Below are 22,417 nucleotides of genomic sequence, written 5' to 3'. Positions count from 1 at the left end.
TGAAATCTGCGTGGATCAACAAATTTCCACCCACCCAGCGTTCCCCCGGGTCTCCCGAAAAAAATGGTACCTCACTTGCCTGGGTCTGCCTAGTGGCTGCAACAGGAAACAGCGCAAAACGCAACGTGGTCGCACCTCAATTTCGCAGTGAAATCGTGCCCTTTTTTGGCAAAGCGCCTACCTTTTGTTTTTGAACCCTAGCTCTGCCGGCACCTAGGGAAACCTAGCAAACCTATACATTTTTGAAAACTAGACACCCAGGGGAATTCAGGATGGGGTGACTCTACTGCCTACCACCAGGTTCTGTTACCCAGAATCCCTTGCAAAGCTAAGAAATTGACAAAAAAATGCATTTCCCTCACATTTCTGTGGTGGAAAGTTCTGGAATCTGCGTGGCTCAACAAATTTCTATCCACCCAGCGTTCCCCCGGGTCTCCCGAAAAAAAAAGGTACCTCACTTGCCTGGGTCTGCCTAGTGCCTGCGACAGGAAACAGCGCAAAACGCAACATGGTCGCACCTCAATTTCGCAGTGAAATCGTGCCCTTTTTTGGCAAAGAGCCTATTTTTTGTTTTTGAACCCTAGCTCTGCCGGCACCTAGGGAAACCTAGCAAACCTATACATTTTTGAAAAATAGACACCCAGGGGAATTCAGTATGGGGTGACTCGACTGCCTACCACCAGGTTCGGTTACCCAGAATCCCTTGCAAACCTAAGAAATTGACAAAAAAAAACGCATTTCCCTCACATTTCTGTGGTGGAAAGTTCTGGAATCTGCGTGGATCAACAAATTTCCACCCACCCAGCGTTCCCCCCGGTCTCCCAAAAAAAATGGTACCTCACTTGCCTGGGTCTGCCTAGTGCCTGCAACAGGAAACAGCGCAAAACGTAACATGTTTGCACCTCAATTTCGCAGTGAAATCGTGCCCTTTTTTGACAAAGAGCCTACCTTTAGTTTTTGACCACTAGCTCTGCCGGCACCTAGGGAAACCTAGCAAACTTATACATTTTTGAAAACTAGATACCCAGGGGAATTCAGGATGGGGTGACTCGACTGCCTACCACCAGGTTCTGTTACCCAGAATCCCTTGCAAAGCTAAGAAATTGACAAAAAAAACGCATTTCCCTCACATTTCTGTGGTGGAAAGTTCTGGAATCTGCGTGGATCAACAAATTTCCATCCACCCGGCGTTCCCCCGGGTCTCCCGAAAAAAATGGTACCTCACTTGCCTGGGTCTGCCTAGTGCCTGCGACAGGATACAGCGCAAAACGCAACGTGGTCGCACCTCAATTTCGCAGTGAAATCGTGCCCTTTTTTGGCAAAGAACCTACCTTTTGTTTTTGAACCCTAGCTCTGCCGGCACCTAGGGAAACCTAGCAAACCTATACATTTTTGAAAACTAGACACCCAGGGGAATTCAGGATGGGGTGACTCAACTGCCTACCACCAGGTTCTGTTACCCAGAATCTCTTGCAAAGCTAAGAAATTGACAAACAAACGCATTTCCCTCACATTTCTGTGGTGGAAAGTTCTGAAATCTGCGTGGATCAACAAATTTCTACCCACCCAGCGTTCCCCCGGGTCTCCCGAAAAAAATGGTACCTCACTTGCCTGTGTCTGCCTAGTGCCTGCGACAGGAAACAGCGCAAAACGCAACGTGGTCGCACCTCAATTTCGCAGTGAAATCGTGCCCTTTTTTGGCAAAGAGCCTACCTTTTGTTTTTGAACCCTAGCTCTGCCGGCACCTAGGGAAACCTAGCAAACCTATACATGTTTGAAAACTAGACACCCAGGGGAATTCAGGATGGGGTGACTCGACTGCCTACCACCAGGTTCTGTTACCCAGAATCCCTTGCAAAGCTAAAAAATTGTGAAAAAAATGCATTTCCCTCGCGTTTCTGTGGTGGTTTGACATTGTCAAAACCACCAGCTTTTGCAAGAGGGGTTACCTGGGTTTCTGGCCCCGTGCTAGACGGCCATCTAGGGAAACCTACCAAACCCACACATTTCTGAAAAGTAGACACCCGGGGGCTTCCAAGGAGGTATGGCTTGCATGGATCCTCCAACGTTCCTTTACCCAGAATCCCTTTCAAATCTCGATTGTAGCTGAAAAAAATCAGATTTTTCACACATTTTTGTGTGGGAAAGCGTGGCATCACTGGGCTCACACAAATTTCCTCCCACCCAGCGTTCCCCCAGGTCTCCCGATAAAAATGGTACCTCATTGCGTGGGTAGGCATAGTGGCTGCAACAGGAAAAGGTCCAAATCATACGGTGGAGAATTTAAAATAACCTATAGCAAAACTACCTTCTTTTTTCAGGGGGCATCTGAGTTTTTGGCCCGGGGCTCGGCGGCCATCTTTGGAAACTACCAAACCCAAACAGTTCTGAAAACTAGACACACGGGGGAGTCCAGGGAGGTATGGCATGCATGAGTTCCCCAATGTCTTCCTACCCAGAATTCCTTGCAAACCTTAAAATTAGGTAAAAAAAAAATCACTTTTCCAAACTTTTTTGCGCGGGATCTCCGTGCCGGCAAAAATGTCCTACCACCCAGCGTTCCCCTTATTCTCCCGAGTAAAATGATACCTCACTTGTGTGGGTTCTCCAAAGCAGAACAGGCTAAAAATGAATTTTTAAAAATTGTAGTGTTTGGGATTGACAAATTAAGCACCTCACCTTAGTCACAGGCCTTTGGCCCACCCACACAAGTGAGGTATCATTTTACTCGGGAGATCAAAGGGAACGCTGGGTGGTAGGACATTTGTGCCGGCACGGAGATCCCACGCAAAAATGTATGGAAAAGTTTTTTTTTTAACCTAAATTTAAGGTTTGCAGGGATTTCTGGGTAGGAAAACATTGGGGGACCCACGCATGCCATACCTCCCTGGACTCCCCCCGGGTGTCTAGTTTTCAGAACTGTTTGGGTTTGGTAGTTACCAAAGATGACCGCCGAGCCCCGGGCCAAAAACTCATGGGAACCCCCTTGCAAAACCAAATTGTTTTGAATGAATTAAGTTTTCAATTTGAGAGCGTGCGATTCTTGGGACAATATTGCATGGAAATTTTGACAGACATTTTCAAGTTTGCAGGAGATTGTGGATAAAAAAAAACAGTAGAATTCACCAGAAAGACATGACCATATACTCCCATGGTTTAACAATAATATCTAAATTTAGTAAGTTATTTATAGCTATAATGTACACCTTAACAGAGTTACTCAAAAGTCAAACATTCAAGCACATCTATCTATTCCTCAAAGACACACACATACAGGTTGGATTTGTCACGAGGGCGAGTGATGGTTCAGTACATAAAATTTTATTAACAAAATATTTCAGCAAAATGAAATGCTCTGTCAATAAATAAATGCATAAAAACCGAACCAGTGACTCGCAACTCGTGCAGCTGTAAAGCCACGACAAGGCACCAACTGTTTTACAGGCCATTCATGCACCTTTCATACCTGATACACACCAGACCATTGACACCATCCGGAAGGAAAAGCAACACATTACAACATTCACAAAAAGGGACAAGGTACACCCTACTTCAGAAAGAGAAAAAAGACAAATATTACTGCACAGCCATCTAATCCACAAGCACACACACATACTGGTTGGATTTGGCACAAGGGTGAGTGATGATTCAGTACATACAATTGTATTCGCAAGTAATTTCACAAAAATGAAATACACTGCGCATAATTCAAAGTATGGTAAACTGAACCACTGACTCACAGCTCGTGAGCTGTAAAGCCACGTCAAGGCACCAACCTCTTTACAGGCCATTCATACACCTTTCGTACGTGTGACACATACAAAACATTCACACCGCCAGCCGCGGACCCATCACATTACAACACTCACACCAGCAGACAGCGCCATTCAAGGGCCCATCACTTTCACACGCCCACATTTCTGACACTGCAACTACACAAAATGATGGACTGCGTGGAGTGTCACTCAACTAGCAGTGTGTGTAGTGACCAACAGAAAGTAACTACTCACACACCGCCAGCCGAGCGCCAGTCCACCCACACCACCATCCAAGCACCAGACCATGCACACCGCCAGCCAAACACCACTCAGTGCACACCGACATCCAAGTACCACTCCACACACACCACCAGCCTAGCACCACTCCACGCACACCGCAAGCCAAGCATCACTCCGCACACACCACCAGCCAAGCACCATTCCGTGCATAGACAGTCAAGTACCACTCCACACACACCACCAGCCAAGCGCCAGTCCACACACACCACCAGCCAAGCGCCACTCCACGCACACCACCAGCCAAGCACCACTCCACGCACACTGCCAGCCAAGCGCCACTCCACACACACCACCAGCCAAGCACCACTTCGTGCACAGACAGCCAAGTACCACTCCACGCACACCATCCAGCCAAGCGGCACTCCAGACACACCGCCAGCCAAGCACCACTCCGTGCACAGACAGCCAAGTACCACTCCACGCACACCATCTAGCCAAGCGCCACTCCACACACACCGCCAGCCAAGCACCGCTCTGTGCACAGACAGCCAAGTATCATTCCACCCACACCACCAGCCAAGCGCCACTCCACACACACCACCAGCCAAGCGCCACTCCACGCACACCACCAGCAAAGCACCAATCCAAACAAAACACCAGGCAAGCGCAAGAGCACGCACACCGCCAACCAAACACCAGACCACGCACACCACCAGGCAAGCACCAGTCCACACACACCGCCAGGACAGCACCATTCCACACATAAAGCCAGCCAAGCATCAGTCCAGTCACACAACCAGCCAAGCACCAATCCAAACACACCAACAGGCAAGCGCAAGACCATGCACACCGCCAACCAAACACCAGTCGACACACACCACCAGCCAAACACCAGTCCACACAGACCACCAGGCAAGCGCCACTCCACACACACCGCCAGCCAAGCTCCAGCCCAGGCACACCACCATCCAAGCACCAATCCCAACACACCACCAGGCAAGCGCAAGACCACGCACACCACCAACCAAACAACAGACCACGCACACCGCCAGCCAAGCACCAGTCCACAGACACCGCCAGACAAGCACCAGTCAACAGACACCGCCAGCCAAGCGCCAAACCATGCACACCGTCAGACAATGGACACTACAACCAACATCATACTTTAGTTTTTTTTTTAAATAAAAGAAAAACAAAAACAAATTGCAAATTGATACAAATATACTAACATAACAACTAAATCTAAAAAGACTACACAAATGCCAACTTTGAAACTGAACAATAAGTTTTAAAGAATAAAGACCAACCAGTTCCCTTTACCACTCATGGATAAACCCAAAAATTCTTTTGCGTGTGGTACAATCTAAAACAAGCAGGTACACACAGCCCGGGGTTTGAAGGGCAGTCGGGGCAGTACATACGTACCTCCTTCCGCAAACATCTTCGCCAACAGACTCTACATCGCCAACTGGGAAAGTCTTTTGAGGTTGTAGGAGGAATTTGATCAGGAAAGTGGCGATCTTTCAATCTGGCAACATCCTCCACCACTCCAACTCTAGGAACACTTGCCTGTTCCACTAAAACAAGGCTGCCTATTACAGACTCCTGAAACTTTACAAAAGTCATCTTTGACTGGGGACAAGATATCTGGAACACAACAAAAGCACTAAAGGTTGCCAAGTGGAAAAGATGGATAGCCAACTTCTTGTACCAAATGTAAGCCTTACGAAGAGCAGCATACGGTTCCAACCTCTGATCTACTCTGTCAACACCACCCATGTGCCTATTGTAGTCCATTATGCACACAGGTTTGCGCGCTTCTGCAACCTGACCCCAAACAGTCACCGGTTCAGTGCTTTCATCATGTATGGAAGTCAACATGTAGACATCTCTCCTGTCTGAAAACTTCACAGCTAGAAGCTCCTCACAACGCAATGCACTGCACTGTCCCCGAGCAAGCTTTTGACAAACAAGTTCTTTTGGGAAACCCTTACGGTTTGAGCAGATTGTGCCGCAAGCAACAGTGTCCACTTTGGCCAATTCCCTGAACAACCGCACACCAGTGTAGAAGTTATCGACATACAAATGATAGCCTAAAAAATCCACGACCAAGTTCCCACACAATTTTCTCAGTCACTCCAAAAGTCGACGGACAACCAGGGGGGTTAATCCCGGATTCCTTACCAGTGTACACCCTGAAATTAGAGACATATCCAGTCTGACTGTCACACAGCATATAAAGCTTAATTCCATAGCGTGCCATCTTACTAGGAATGTATTGCGAAAAACCAAGCGGCCCAGAAGCAAATACCTATCACGACTCATGACTGCCGGAAATATAGCTGTTGCCATCAAGGGACTAGTAGACCAATATGAAGCCATTGATGGTTTCCTAAGCAAGCCCATCAAAAAAGTTAAACCCAAAAACTTTTTCATCTCCTCCAAATTTGTGGGAGTCCACCGGGTAGCTCTAGCGTGGGGCTTAAGGCTGTCACTGTTCACCCTCAAAACAATTTCAGCATACAAATTAGTCTGCTCTACAATCTCTGCCAAAAACACATCATCCATAAACAACTTGAAAAAATCAACAGGCAAAAGGTTTTCAGTGTTCACCCTACACCCTGGAACACCAGTAAATTCAGGCAATGCCGGCTGCACCATGCCTGGTGCAACCCAGAGGTCAGAACTTTCAACGTCAAGTCTTGCAGCAGCAGGCTGCCGCCCAGCTGCCTCTTGTCTCACTACACCAACTGGAAGTCTAGCAGCCCCAGGCTGCAGCCCAGATGTCTCTTGCCGCACTATTGGCACAGCAATGTCCTCCGCAACCACAGGCACTTCATCCAAACCAAAAGTAGCTTCATCAACACTCAGAGTGTCTTCATCATCAGATGAAGCCATGTGTAGATAAAACTCACTACCTGAATCTTCACCTCCCACCTCTGGCTCAGAATCAGAGTCAGTCTCTGGACCATGGTCAGAGGAAGAATCAAAAAGCATTCCAACAACTTGCTGAGCAGTAATCCGGCGGCTAGCCATTATCCTTACAAATAAAGGAGCACAAACAACTCAACAACCCCAACACTGTGCAAAGTAAGTTAAAAAATGTAAGCCTTTATCACAAATATCTATATTTAGAAAAAATATACAATTCACTTACAAGAGACAACTACACTCACCAGCACCTACTCTGCAAAGACACAGCAAATAGGCAACGATATCCCACTAGAAAGAAGAAAAAAAAAACGTACATCTAAGGAGTACACATCAAAAACAAATGCAAAACATGTTTTACAATCACAAAAACAGAAACCAAACATACTCGTATTACTACACACTTTGCAAAATAAACAATTACATTACAATTGAACAAAAAAGGTCTCTTACCAAATACACGCAACTACAGAAACAGCAGAACACCAGAACCACCAGTAACGGAACCGCACACTGCAACAATCTAAAGAGAAAATAAAGCAATACACATTAGAAGAAACAAAAACAACACACATTACAACAGTCTATGTCACAGGGTATGTCACAAATGGGGTTTCTGTCCCCATGGGGGGCAGAATATAAATCATTATAAACGTGGGCCCCCTGGAAGCAACCCTACGGAGGGCAGAGAGGCCAAATAAATACACGGCTGAACATACTTTTGAAAACAAATGGGCCCAAGGAAGCAACTCTTGGCCAAGGGGTCGCTCCCTATAAAAAAAAAAACAATCCCTGGAGTCTAGTGGGCTTTTCTATCCCCCCCTGGGTCCAGAAAGGGTAAAAAAAACAGCCGATCTGCCCTCAGGGGGGGCAGAACAGTCTACATTATTTATATTGCCCCCTGGAAGCGACCCTTGCCCAAGGGGTCGCTTCCTTTATAAAAAAAAAACAAATCCCTGGTGTCCAGTGGGCTTTTCTCCTCCCCCCGGGTCCAAATTAGGCCCAAAAAATGGCCGATCGGAAAAGTCCCAAAAAAATGTTTGGCCCCTAGGAAGCGACCCTTACCCAAGGGGTCGCTTCCTTCATAAATAAAACACTATCCCTGGAGTCTAGTGGGCTTTTCTGCCCCCCCTGGGTCCAGAATCGGACCAAAAAACGACCGATCTGCCCCCAGGGGGGGCAGAAAAGTCTAAAAAAAATTGTGGGCCACTAGGAAGCGACCCTTACTCAAGGGGTCGCTTCCTTTATAAATATAATATAATCCCTGGTGTCTAGTGGGCTTTTCTGCCCCCCCCTGGGTCCAGATGCGGCCCAAAAAATGGCCGATCTGCCCCCAGGGGGGGGGCAGAAAAGTCTAGAAAAAATTATGGGCCACTAGGAAGTGACCCTTCCCCAAGGGGTCGCTTCCTTTATAATTATAATAAAATCCCTGGTGTCTAGTGGGCTTTTCTGCCCCCCCTGGGTGCAGATCGGCCAAAAAAAATGGCTGATCTGCCCCAGGGGGGGCAGAAAAGTCTGAAAAATTATTTTTCCCCCTAAGGAAGCGACCCTTGCCCAAGGGGTCGCTTCCTGCACACAAAATATACATCCACAAAGAATCCCTGGTGTCTAGTGGGGCCTTCCTGGTGCACGATCGCAACGCTGTGCGCGATCGTGCACCAGGAATGCCCTGCATTGGGACATCAGGGGAGCGGAAACACTGTTTCCTCCCCCCCGATGCCTCAAGGCACCAAGAAACGCCCCCCCCCCCGCCCCACCGGAGCACAAAGACTCACCCTAGCTGCTGGACGCGCTGGAAACAAATGGCTTCCAGCGCGTCCAGCGCTTCCTGATGACGTCGGCGCGCGCTGTGCGCGCTGACGTCACCAGAAGAGTGGGGGGGCCAGGGGGTGGCAGCGGAAAGTCTTCCGCTGCCACCCCAGGGAAAAGCACCACAATCGATGCCCCAAGGGCGGAGCGCCAGCGCTCCCCCCCCAGGGCTGTACTGATGACGGAGCGGTTCCGTCATCAGCACAGCCCAACCGACGCTGATGACGGAACCACTCCGTCATCAGCGTCGAAGGGGTTAAATGTAATATTATCTCTCCAAGAATTGGATGATATGACTGGAGAATTGACATGCTCTGGATATAGGTGTTGGCATCAAAGCTCTTTTAAGGCAATTGCGTGGGTCTTTAACAATAGATGCACTTTTTTGTGAATTTCACTTGATCCACGTAAATGGCCAGTTTCCTTAGGATAACTGGTAGAAAAAACATTTGAATTTCATAATGCCAAATAAGCAATTGATTATATATTTTTATCTCCAGAATTTTTCTGACTAGCATTTCTGTTTAGAAGATTATGATTCCAGTGACCATCTATGTCTAAATGTATATATTGAAATTCTTGGGCAGAATTGTATCATGTATATCCCTGATTTTGGAGATTGAATATCCTAATCATCTCTGAACAAGATACTTATGAAATTAACTACTCTTCAAAGTTAAATATGACATTATTTTGTGCTGGACGTGGGCCTGTCTGAAATATTGATAATGCAGGTCGCAAATTGTCTTGAAATGAAACTAAGGTATTGAAACTAAAGCTTGTGTCTCAATGTAAACATCTATCTAAAAATCCTTGGTTTGACAAGGAATGTAAATTACTTAAAAGACAGTGAAATATTGCAGTACAGGCCTAAAAATGTTCTGCTGTTCAATGCAAAAGACAAAATATATATCACAAGAAAGAGACTTGAGGGTGTTTGAAGCCAACTGGGTCCTATTAGGTTTATTTGGCTTCTCTTGGTTGTACGTCATCAAAAGATTTTTGAGAGTTCGTCTCACCCTCAACTTATCAAGGCATGCTTCATCATTAGACGACCTCTAACACCAGGTTAGGAGCAATGCCAACCTGGTGACTCGACCGAGGGAAGCTAATCTATCCCTGGGAGTTCTTATAAATCTAAGCTCAGGACAGTACAGTCGGTCCTGTTTTAAATGTTAGGGCATTATTTTATACGAAGAGTACATCTGGTGATAGAGCGCAGGCTCACCTGCTAAACATACTCACCTGGGCCCATATATCTATAAATACATTAAAGAGGTAAACCTACACTCAATCAATTGTGATTTTACCATTCAGGATCTATACCGTTTTGTCTTACCAATCCAAGTCACCGTTACCTATAGACCTAAAGGATCAAGAGAGTTAGCAAGAAAATAGGTAGAAAAATAACATTCAGCATTTCATAGAATAACCACAGACTCTGGAAAAGTTTAAGTTCTTTTATCCAAGAAAAATCTTTGGAAAATTTTGATAACATTAATTCAAATAATTTCTAATTCTATTTAGAATGATGCAGATATAAACATACGCAAATAACTTAGAGAGAAAATAATAATAAGCATTTAGACAGAAGATGGGTAAAGAAAAGGGAAAACAATACAATGACAAACCCACACTTTATAGTTATCTAGAATGGTGTGATGACAAACCCTGGCCACGGGCTGAATCAAAGAAATAAGAATTCCCAAAGTACAGGTGCCAGCAGGAAAGAACAGGTGCAGATCACAATCAGAACTTCTCTACGTCGAGCAAGGACAAGTACAGATTAGCACTTAGACAGTATAAAGCTGGAATTAAAGATGCTCAATCTAAGTACTACCGGGGAAAGATTATGTCGGCCGCCAATGCCCCTAGGGAAATATTTAACATTTTTAAATCCCTCACCACTCCTCCTGACCCTCCCCCTGATGTCTCGAACGCCCAATGGCGTTGTGATGAAATTGCTAATTTCTTTCTCTCCAAAGTTACTAACATCTATTCGCAATTTCCTCATTCGGACACTGATCTGCAACCCCCTTGCGTCCCCTCATATCCTAAGCTTGAGGTGTTCCCTCTTCTTTCTCTATCTGACTCACAGTGTCTTCTGGAGAACCTTAAATCTGGATCCCCCGCCGATGTGGCGCCTCTCTCCGTACTTAAGTTAGTATCGGAGACGGTAAACAACCTTTACAACGAAACTTTTACAACGCACTACCATTACAACGCGGTCATTACAACGCAAACCATTACAATGCATTGCGCTGGGGGGCGCTCTAGGATAGGGAATAGGTTAATTTATTATCCAATAACCTTCCCTAGTGTCCACGGGGACTGGAGTTGGAATAGTAAATTAAACTATTCACTATCCAACACCCAAAAGCACTATGCATTGTAATGGATTACGATGTAAAAACCGCGTCCATCGGAGACTATTGCACCAGTCATACAGCATGTTATCAATACTTCGTTGGCAGCTGGACAGGTTCCCACTTTATGGAAACAGGCACGTGTCAGAGCATTGCTAAAAAAAACTAACTTTGATCCAGGGGAATGGGCAAATTATCGGCCTATTTCCCTCCTCCTCGGCATTAGCAAATTAGCGGAAAGACACGTGAACACTACGTTGGCGACATATGTTGAAAGTAATGGAGCCTTACATCCCACTCAGACAGGATTCAGAAGTAAACAGGGCACCGAGACGGCCCTCCTGGCAGTGGTGGAAGACGCCAGGAAAATTGTGGACACCGGAGGCTGCGCTGCGATCATCCTGTTAGACCTCAGCGCAGCCTTCGATACGGTAAACCACTGTATTTTGATACAAAGACTGATGTCGGTGGGAGTATCGGGGACTGCTCTGGAGTGGCTTTGGTCATTGCTAGCTCACAGATCATTTGTGGTCTGTGAAGGTGAGGTGCACTTGAAGCAGACAGGGTTGCAGTATGGTGTCCCCCAGGGATCCGCGTTGAGTCCCACCATGTTCAACAGCTATATGCGGCCCCTGGCAGACATTGTACTTCCCTGGGGGGTCCAACTGGTAACCTACGCGGATGACACCCAGCTGGTAGTGTCTCTTAGCCAGTTGGACCAGAATAATAACAATCTTAAATCCTGCCTGGTTAACATAGCTGAGTGGATGGATGCCTCTTCCCTAAAACGTAACGGCTCTAAGACGGAAGTCATGCTACTGGGTCACTCCCCTCCCACTAATCTTGATCTTAGTTGGCCAACAGTGCTGGGCCCTAGCCCTTGGCCGAAGAGCCAGATCAAGAGTATGGGTGTGTGGATCGATCCTAGTCTAAGCTTTCTGGTACAGGCTCGCAAGGTGGCGGCCACATGTTATGGTTTGATCAGAACGCTGAGGAAGATCCTCCCTCTTCTCCCGTTTGATGCTAGATGCCTGTTGGTACAAGCCCTTATTCTATCGCGACTTGACTATTCTAATGCGATTTATTGGGCGCTCCACAGGGGACTATCAAGATCCTACAGCTGGTCCAGAACTGCGCGGCCCGTCTACTTTTAAAGGTTGCGAGATGCGACTCTGCAAAGCCAGCACTTCATCAGCTACACTGGCTTCCTGTGCAACAAAGAATTGTGTTTAAATCTATGTGTACCGTACATAAATCTCTTGCCGGTAATGGTCCATCGCTTCTTCTCCCGATGTTTCAACGCCTTCCGGTATTACGGACTCTTAGATCCAATCACAAAATGTTGCTGACAGTTCCGAGGTTTCGCCCGGCCCGCTCTAGCGGACACAGATTTGCGCTTCACGCAGCAAAACTCTGGAATCAACTCCCTGAATCAATTCATTTTGAATCCAACTATTTACAATTCAGGAAACAGCTGAAGACCTTCCTTTTCCCTTGAGTGGTTTGGCATTCTAGTTATCCTAATGCGCTGGGATGCCTACGGGTAACCATGCGCAATATAAGTGTATATTCCATTCCATTCCATTCCATTCCAGAACCAGGACAGGTTATGGACCAAATTTGATCAGGACAGGACCACCACAGGCTAAGATCAGCACCACAGCTAAAGTTCAAAACGCCAGCATTGTAAACCATCTCCGCAGCTAACAGTCGAACCCTGATTAAGTCATCGATCTCCTAACCAGAACCCCGATTGGGTTATCGAATCGTCTGACAGAGTGCTCTGCCAGCAACTCCCGATCACCTATTGAGTGCGTTGGGTCAGTGACAGGTCAGCTATTCGGACAAGTCGGACAAACTAACTAGCTAAGCCTACCCTAGTTATACTATTTTTTTCAGGTCAGTGTACCACCCCCGAATGTTGCAAATGTGTAAATCCCACAATTTTATTGGACAAATAACGAGGAGTAGTCATCACACCATATTACGATGAGGTAACTTGTCAATCATATATTCATAATGTTTCTCTCCCATAACTTTATCTTCCCATGTACTTTTATTCCGCCTGGCAGTGAAATGTAACAATAAAATATAAACAACATTTTATTCAATTCAGCTTCCTCCAGCAGGGTAAGGAGTTCACTCTTCTCATAGTTCTTGCCATCCATGTCTGATTGACTTGAGATCAAGGCTACAGCTTCAGTGGCTCAGGACATTTGTCGCGCAGGCGCAGTTTCTCCAAAGATGGAGTTCAGCAGAGTATTTAGGCCCATAATTCGTTACATGTAAAAATAGAAAAGAAACGGTTTTAGAGACACGGAATAAAAGAATGCACTGTATACCACTTCTTTCTACTCTATTCCCATTATTTTATTTTAACTATTGCATTAGATATTAAGCAAAAACAGACAGCTTAGCAAAGCAGCGATGTAAGCTTCTTGCACGTTAGGACACATAACAGCAATCTTAGTTCTATTGCGCAGAAGAAAAAGTTTTCCCACCAAGCATGTCACGTGAGTATGACAGACGCATGCGCAGTAGGAAATCCCGCGTAGCAGCAGCAATTTTAATGCAAGCGGATTATAGTTAGTAAAAGCACATTGTCAAGCTTCCCCAAGATGCCTAATATTTCGTGTAATGCAATATTAATAGGACAAAACAAGTTAGTTAGTACATTAATATTATTTTCAAGAGGTTTGAGTACAAGCAAGTCACTTTACGTGTGAAACCTTGCTCCATCACTGGTATGTTTAAAAATACTTTAAAAAGTTACAAAAGTGGTCATATAGCGAAATACAATTTCAGTATATGACCTCTTTGTCACTTTTTTACAACTCTGTAAAAGACAAAATATCATGAAATCATTGGAGATAAAAGGGATTTTCTAACAAAAAATGGGAGGATATATTTAATGTAATTTGAACATTTTAATTCTCATTCAAATGGTTTGGTTATCTCTCAATGGAATATGATGTCTCTAGTTTACGAGCTTGAGTTGATCAATGGATCATTCATGAGGTTTTGCTGGAATCAATTAGTATTGATTTAATTCTGAGTCTAACTCAAATCACAGTCTCAGACTGTATACTAGCTTATTTATTTGGAATAACTTGTGATTGGTAGGCCAGCGTCCTATATTACCTAATTATTGCTAATTGGAACATGCTCCTTTCATATTAGAGGGCAGAAGTTAAACCCTTCTTCAAAAAGGGGACAGAATAATCCAGTGTGCTATAGAATTACATCGCTCACGGATAATGGCTTCAAACTTTTTTTCTACATTTTACGCATGTGCCTTAAAGATTGAGTTATGGAAAACATCAATTCCAACCTAACAGAGAAGCTTTCAACCTTCTCAGTCAACACACAAATCATTCTTTTGTGATGTGGAAGCTGCCAGACATCGATGGAATCTATGTGATTCTTATTCAGTTACTTTGTCAATTGTAATGTGGTACTTGCCTCAAATGACTGTTCTTGCTTGTGGTTTAAATTAGGGAGAGAGTGACAAAATATCCCATGAGGTGTATTATCAATCATCCAGTTATTGCACTCTGAAAATGTGTGTGTCTGGGTGGAAATAGCTCCAAATGGTAAATTTCCTAGGTAAATCCCAGTAAGAAAAAACATAAATAAAGTATGCCTTCTTTCGCCTCCTGCACTGTTTTGCCTATTGTTGGAGAATTTACCACCTGGAATGTCTCAATCAAACTCTTTCTCACCAAAAGTGGGATTATTCCATATAGATTCTCCTCTTTTTTTGCTGGCGATGTTGCTGTTGTTGACCAGATTCCGATCAGTCTACAAAGAAAAATGAATGATTTATATTTCTACTGCAAGGCAAATAAATACACCATTTGTACCCAATCGGGGTTCTGGTTAGGAGATCGATGACTTAATCGGGGTTCGACTGTACTGATCAACCCAAAGTAAAGTGTTTTGAGAAAAGCGCATCTGCGTACTCTTGGTAGATAAGTATACAACTTGAAGTCGTTAATTGTTATTAGTATTTGTCAATGACAATCTCTAAGAACCGATCTTGTGCATCACAATGGCAAAAAATGGTTTAAAAGCACGTTGTGTTACTATGCTTTAACAAATTGCATGAGTTTCTTTCACTAAGTATACTTATGCAAGCTATGGCATGAAAGACTATCCCAATCTTTATTATACAGGTCTACAATTTTATTATGACACAACTCTCACCCTTTGGTAGATTTGGAGGGTAAAAAAGTAAAGAGAGTCTAGTGCCTTACATATTCTGCAATGAATTAGGTTTATGTTTGTGGTCTTGTTTTGAAAAGGGTTGTGCTTGAAAATGTTTTTACTAATTTACAAGGATCTGAATGTAATACATTTGCAGAATTTGACTTGGGATTCTGAATGGAAACTGCTATGCATGTATGGATACATACAAAAACTCCAAGCATTATTTTATTCTATCCCAATTCATAGGTGTGTAGGAAAAAAGATCATACAAAAACAGGTATTGCAGCAGAATCCATATAAAGATTGACTATATTTAAATTTAAAATTGTCAGTTTCATTAACAAGATCCCATATTGGTTCACTGGATCTTTTTAACTATTTAGCCCTGTTTCTTTACCAGTTTATGCAGGATGCTGTATTTGCAATTTGGTTTGGCATTAATTTTGACTGACAATTAAAATGTATACTTTTTTAAAGTAGCCACTTTCTCTGAACGCATTTGATATTTGACTGTAGTTTATTTTTTTCAAATAAACTACAGTCAAATATCAATAAATAAATATTATTTATAAAAATAAATATTATTTATAAATTATGGCTGCTCTTCTCTGCAAATGAGCTGGTGTGGGAAATGAGATTTCCAGATGTGGTGTGTGCCTTAGGTAATTTTATATGAACATTGAATGGTTTTGTTGTATGATATGTATTTCATTTTATGATTGACTGTGTTTTGAAGTTTTACTTATTGAAACATATAAAAATATATATTGTAATCAATTTCACGCTCTTTTTATGTCATATTTTAATCAGGAAATAATATGACTAGTTTACACAGTTTATAATTGTGTAAACAATTAATATAAAAGCCAAGCTATGCAAAGTAAGGCAGTTAAGTGAACAAAAGAACAGAGCATGAAAAGTGAGACCCACTGATACTCATCAGGTCAGTAGCAGCCGCGGCCGGTAGTGGGAGTACCGACCGGGCGGTGACGTGGGGAGGGGGAGGGGCAGGGTGGGGGGTAGTAATGTATGGATTACGGACTTTAACAGGTAAGTAAACATAAAAATAAATAAAACGAATTTCGTTGCGCGCTCTGCATCACATTTGGTGATGCAGTGCAAGCAACGAAATTTGTTTTACCCAGGACTTGTACATTAAAAGCTACCAGTGTGCCAGCAGCACTTTTTGTGCCACTCATTTAACAAGCACCCTAAAACAGGTCCCAGGCCTGTAATTGCAACCTGAATGCAGGTTTAAACTGCCATGTCCACTTGGCATTTAAACCTTCTTGACAAACCTTAAGCTCCCCTTTTATTACAAATAAGTCTCTTCTAACGTAGGTGCTAGGTAACTCATAGGGCAGGGTGCTGTGTAATTAAAAGGTTATACATGTACTTTTAGGTTTTGCATTTCCTGGTAGTGAAAAACTCCTAAATACGTTTATCTCTACTGTGAGGCTTATCCCTACCATAGGATAACATTGGGAATTCCTTCTAGCATTTAAAAAGCTGTAATTCCAAATTGGTAGCATTTAGATATGTCATGTTTGGTACCTATTAAGTTGTAACAATAAACCCTCTTTAATGGTAAAGTTGAATTTTTCATTACAATTTTGAAAATGGCACTTTTAGAAAGTTGGCATTTTTCTGAACTTAGCTCTTTTGTGTCTGCAGCCTGTATTGGGTCACATGACTGGGTGTATCTGACAATTGGACTTTGTAAATTCCTCCCAGACAGTCACACCGAACAGACAAGGATTAGGTGTGCCCTAATGGGCCATCAACTTGCAGAATGGGGGGGGGGGCGAAGCTGAGCACAGTCCCACTTACACCTGAATATCCAGGGGTCCTCCTTGACACAAAGGGCCTGTATTGTCACTGCAGCCAGCTTGAAGCTAGGGCAGAGGAGTCAGGAAAATCCATGCACTTTAAATAACCTTTGCAGAATCTTCTCTCATCTTCCAGAAGAAGGGCACCAGGGTATAACAATAGGACCTTCAGACCCACTCTTCAGTTCACTACTGGACGTGCAGAAGGACTTTCAGAGGACTGTCTACTGCTGTGCACTCTGCCAAACTACTGCTGTATCTGGAAGGACTGTTTTGCTTCCTGGAGCCTGCATTGAACCCTCAGAGACCAGCCCTGCGGGCGAGCCCTGCATCTTCATGTGTATCTAGGACTACTAGAATTGACTCTAAAGGCTAATTTACTGGCCTCCTGTTCAGACCCACAGGCACATAGCCCACACCTGGACCCACCCTGAGTGACGTCTGAACCCCAAGAGGTGTCCCACCAGTTTCTGAGACCACCTTCACAGTGGGCCGGCAGAAGACCGCCAAGATCTAAATCAGGTCCATAGACATATTTTGGCCCAAAAGTGCTCTGGATGGAGGGGCAGGTTGTTCCAGGATTTGGCAGCGAGGTAGGAGAAGGATCGACCCCCTCCTCGGGCTCGACGGACTCATGGGACGTGCGCGAGGACTAGATATGTTGAGTGGAGTTTTCTGGTGGACTTGAGGAAGTGGCAGTTGGTGGTTAATGTAGGCTGGTCCTATCTTGTGGAGGGCCTTGAACATGTGGGTGAGTAGTTTGAAGTGGCATCTCTTCATGATGGGAAGCCAGTGGAGGTCTCGGAAGTTGGGGGTTATGCTTTCCTGTCTTGAGAAATCCAGTTTGAGCGTGGCTGTTGTGTTTTGGATGGTCTGGAGTTGTTTCAGTAGTTGGATTGCGATTCCAGCATAAAGTGTGTTACCGTAGTCCAGCCGGCTGGTGATGAGGGCCTATAGTACTGTTTCCTCGGGATGGGTGGGATCCACCCACAGATATTAGGCATTCAGAGGATGTGGAAACTTGAGGAGGTTACTGAGTTCACCTGGCAACAATCCATCCTTGGACGCCTCCTTGGCCCACTGAACTTAACCTTCTCAGGTACTTTTTCTCAGAATTTCTTCTAAGTTTGAAGGTAAGCACTGACCAGGCCAAATCCACTTCTTGTATCTGAACCATGCTCCATCGCAGTCGGCTATATTTTTCGAGTTTGACCCGATCGTGCACTACTAGATTTCTTGATTGCTGTTTGTGTGCTGCATAAATACTTTACACATTGCCTCTAAGTTAAGCCTGACTGCTTTTTGCTTTTTGTGCTCAGGATTAAGCACAGGTAAACTTAGTGTCTTATTCTGGTTGACACTGCAAGGGATTGTGCAAACAGGAGGTGATGAAAAATAACATCTTCCTCCCTTAGCAACAACAGGATCTATTCTCCGAAATTAATAACATAACACATCTCCCCACTTTAGGAAAAAAAAAAAACCACACACAACACACCACCACATTTACAAACATATGGAAAATGCAACAATGTAAATAACCTGAAGCAACAGTCAAAAATGGTGAATCGATAATCGACAACTACAGAATAGACACACCAAATCACCAAAAAACATAACCATAATGAAGAACATATTGTCAACCCTACTCAGGATCAGATGGTACTTCTCTAAATAGTCAATATAAATCAGATGTGAAAGAATCCTACGTTTACTAAAGCCTAGAAAGCACCGTGATAATACTAAATGTATCCATCTACATCTCATATAACTTGATTGCTTAATTGAAATAGCATTCTAAGTTAATTTATTAAACTTTTCTTCTACACTGTTATGTCAGATTAGATTTTATTATAGAGAGGTTGTGAACATTTAAATATCAAAGATCAGACGCTGCTGTAGTAATTTACCTGTAAGTAATGTAATATATAATAATTTTCTGCCACTGAAGCATCTGTCTCTCCTGCTCAAAAATCTCATTTCTTTATCCTAGATGGCCACCCATGTCCGGTTATCCTCTGGGATTCCTCTTTGTTGCTGACAGATAATGAAACCCAGTCTTCAATCCGAATAGACTGGGCAACTTATCAGCATTTACTGAAGCAGAAATGTTGGCAGAATGGCAAGGTCCCCAAGTCTGAATCTGGGTGCAAGGATATTCATCACCATGAATGGTCCAAGATGGCCCTCTTTGATTTTCTTCTGCAGGTACGTTCATTTTAGTGCTGTTTTCTTAAAGGCATAAGGTCGGTGTACTTTTGTCACACTGAGGACACAACATCGAAAGGACACTCCACTGATGTCACTACATTTATGTAGCGACTAAATCGATGAACACTTATATGACAATAGTAAGCAATAGAGTAAAATTAATGATACAGTAAATATAGGGTCAGGGAGGTTGTGTATAGGATACTTGTACAATACATTAGAATGTTACAGTGATTATGTAGTGGTCATCAATGTACTGCAAATCATCGAGCTGTATGTTTATGTAGTTGGAGTAGAACTAGTAACATATGTCTTTCAAGCTCACAACTCAACTGATGGGGTAGCAATGTGTATATATATTTTGCAGGCCAGCATACAAGCTCTGTAGTTCAAACAGGTGAGAATTGATTTCCCCCTCAATTGCTGTATTACATCTTAGTTTCTGAAGTATGAAGTTATGTGATATTTACAGACCTTTCAAATTGGCAGCAAGACTAACATATCTTACAGAAAGTTAAACAGTAAGTTGATGGATTCAATCGCTGATTCAATCTTAGCCAGTAATCATTACACAGGGCTGTTTTCCAGGCCACGATGTCTTTGCTCAGTGTGTTACTACTGACAACGACCAACTTTACGTCCATCAGCCTTGGTTCTGGTTCAAGCCCCAACTGCCATGCTAAGTGCCATCTCGTCGAGAATATTAACAACCCCAGAACAGTTACGGCCTTTTTGGGTCACATCAGTAAGGTGCAGCTTAATTCCCGTGTCACTGCTAGCCCATGATCAACATCAAACTAGGACAGGATTGATTGAATTCACCATTTTGTGAGACAGAAACAGCTTGCATCTGCATTTGTGCTTCAAATGCTATATTGGTCCAGCTGAAATGCACATTTCACCACTGTGTTTAGGTATTCATACAGATAGCTGTAGCTGTAGCTGTCTGCCAGAGCTCATGACATCAATACACACACACAAATACAGAGTGGGCTATGGATCAGTCCCTTCAGCTATTGGCTTTTTGGTCAGCACCCTTCAGCCATTGCTTGATTGAAGTGTCTATCACTTTTTGATCAACCCACGGAAATATTTTACAGTTATATCTTTTGCACTTATGATTTGAAAGCATTCCAGTTTGGCATCTCAGTGCAAAATGACGGGAACTCTGGCATGGCTGTTTTCTATACAGTCTGTGTTAAGGGCTACTCATGAAATGGAACAAAGTGCCAACTATTTTATTCTCCTATCACATGCAGCTGACAATATGTTTGTGAAAGTGGAAATAGGGATTTCTTTCTGAGCCTGAGCTCTTTATATCTGGTTGGTGTTAATGGCCTGCTTCAAAAACACAGCATGTCCATCCAATCCACCCACCAAGGCAGTTTGAACCAGCAACAGACTTCCTAACAAATGAGTGCCTGATAGTCTCCTGGAAGGGTTCACATTTTGATAAGGTGGTGCTCCCCATCCCAGTCTTCATTTGGTTGTCGGAGCAATAGTCAGCTGTAACATGCCCAGCGGTACCCCCTGCAGTTGTTCAAAGTCTGCCCTGGGCTTTGCTGCTGAAACTTGGGAGATTGCGTTGTGAGTATACCATCTCCTAGAAACATTCTGTATCATTATGTGAAGCATCCATATCCTGTCTGGCTGTGCAGCTTCAAACAACTCAATTACAGCTAATCCCGAAGAGCTGCACTGGTAGAGCTCAGGAAATGGATGAGAGGCTAAGGGAGCAATGGTCCTATCCTAACTATGGTACCTTCCTGCCAGCCCATATCATTCATTTTTGCAGGAAGGGCTTGTCAGTCAACAGGGTCTCTGCTTATATAGGCTATCCTCACTGCAGTCTTCCTAGGTTGCTCACGGTCTGGGTGTTTTTTCAACTAGTTTGCTAACCTAGCTTTCATCCATGCCAGTGTTGAACCTTTTCCTTGAGTTCTGGGACGTTTCCTTTTAATACTCCATTATAAAATCAAGAATACATGTACCTGAAGGTTAGGTGTTAAAAATGGGGTCTTTAGTTGGCAGTGGCTTGCACCCTGTTCAAGTAGGGATCCTCACTCTAATCAGGGTAAGGGAGTCACACAGCTAAGATAACTCCTGCTCACCCTCTTGGTAGCTTGGCATGAACAGTCAGGCTTATCTCAGATGCAATGTGAAAAGCATTTGTACATATACACTCAGTATCACAGTGAAAATACTACAAAATGAGTTCACACCAGTTTAGAAAAATAGCCAATATGTATCTGAATCAAACAAGACCAAAACTACAAAAATCCTACATACATAAGTTAAAACATCAATTTAAAAAGATTAAGCATGTTTAGTCCATAGAAATCTACGGATGTGTTTCTTTAAGCACAAAGTACCTTGGATGCATCAAAATTCAAAGACAAAACAGGCGTAAGAGAGGTGAGGTGCTGGAAAAGCAAAGCAATGCATCAGTTCCTTACTCCCAGGGGAGGTGATGTGTTGGTTCCTTACTGCTATGCAGGGGAAATGATGCATTGTTTCTTTTCTGCAGGGGAGGTGATGTATCAGTGCCTTACTGGAAGAGGAGGTGATGTGTCGATTTCCCAACACGCAACCTCGGTTCCTTAGTGCTGGGCAACGTCATTTTCAAAAATTGGTGCCCAGGAACGATCGTCGAAAATCTAGACGTGCTGCATTGATTCCGCAGTGATTAAGCAGGCACTACTTTGGAATTGGAATGGTGTATCATGGACTTCTGTGATGCAGTGTGCAAAACTCAGGCTGCGGCGTTTCATCTGACATGCTGCGACGGAAACCTGGGGATGGAGACAGCTTTGTGTGAGGACAAGCACTGCCCTATTCAGGTGTCAATGATAACTTCTCCCGCCACTTTAGCTCAGGAAGCCCATCTGCCTGATGACGGCCCATCAGGATGTGCAAGGCACACTTAGAACCCTTTATGTGACTGTCTAGAGTGAATGCACAAGAACTTATCTTGTGGCCGAGGAAATGTATACCTTCTAACCCCACGGTTTGCACTTCGTTGCAAGTTCAAGTATGGCAAGATTGCCTGTATGTGTGTGTTAAA

General features: G+C 43.9%; 1 protein-coding gene across 1 annotated transcript in view; it reads left to right on the top strand.

The window, feature by feature from the left end:
* GASK1B (golgi associated kinase 1B) overlaps positions 1-22,417 on the top strand; it is a 258,634-nt gene that overhangs the window by 77,628 nt on the left and 158,589 nt on the right. The window contains exon 2 of the mRNA XM_078676990.1: positions 19,136-19,350. Within this exon, the coding sequence (XP_078533116.1) occupies positions 19,136-19,350 (215 nt within the window). The remainder of the gene's footprint in view (positions 1-19,135; positions 19,351-22,417) is intronic.

Source organism: Lissotriton helveticus, chromosome 2_1 (genome assembly GCF_964261635.1).
Source record: "Lissotriton helveticus chromosome 2_1, aLisHel1.1, whole genome shotgun sequence".
NCBI lineage: Eukaryota > Metazoa > Chordata > Amphibia > Caudata > Salamandridae > Lissotriton > Lissotriton helveticus.
This window is presented reverse-complemented; position numbering and strand designations above follow the sequence as displayed.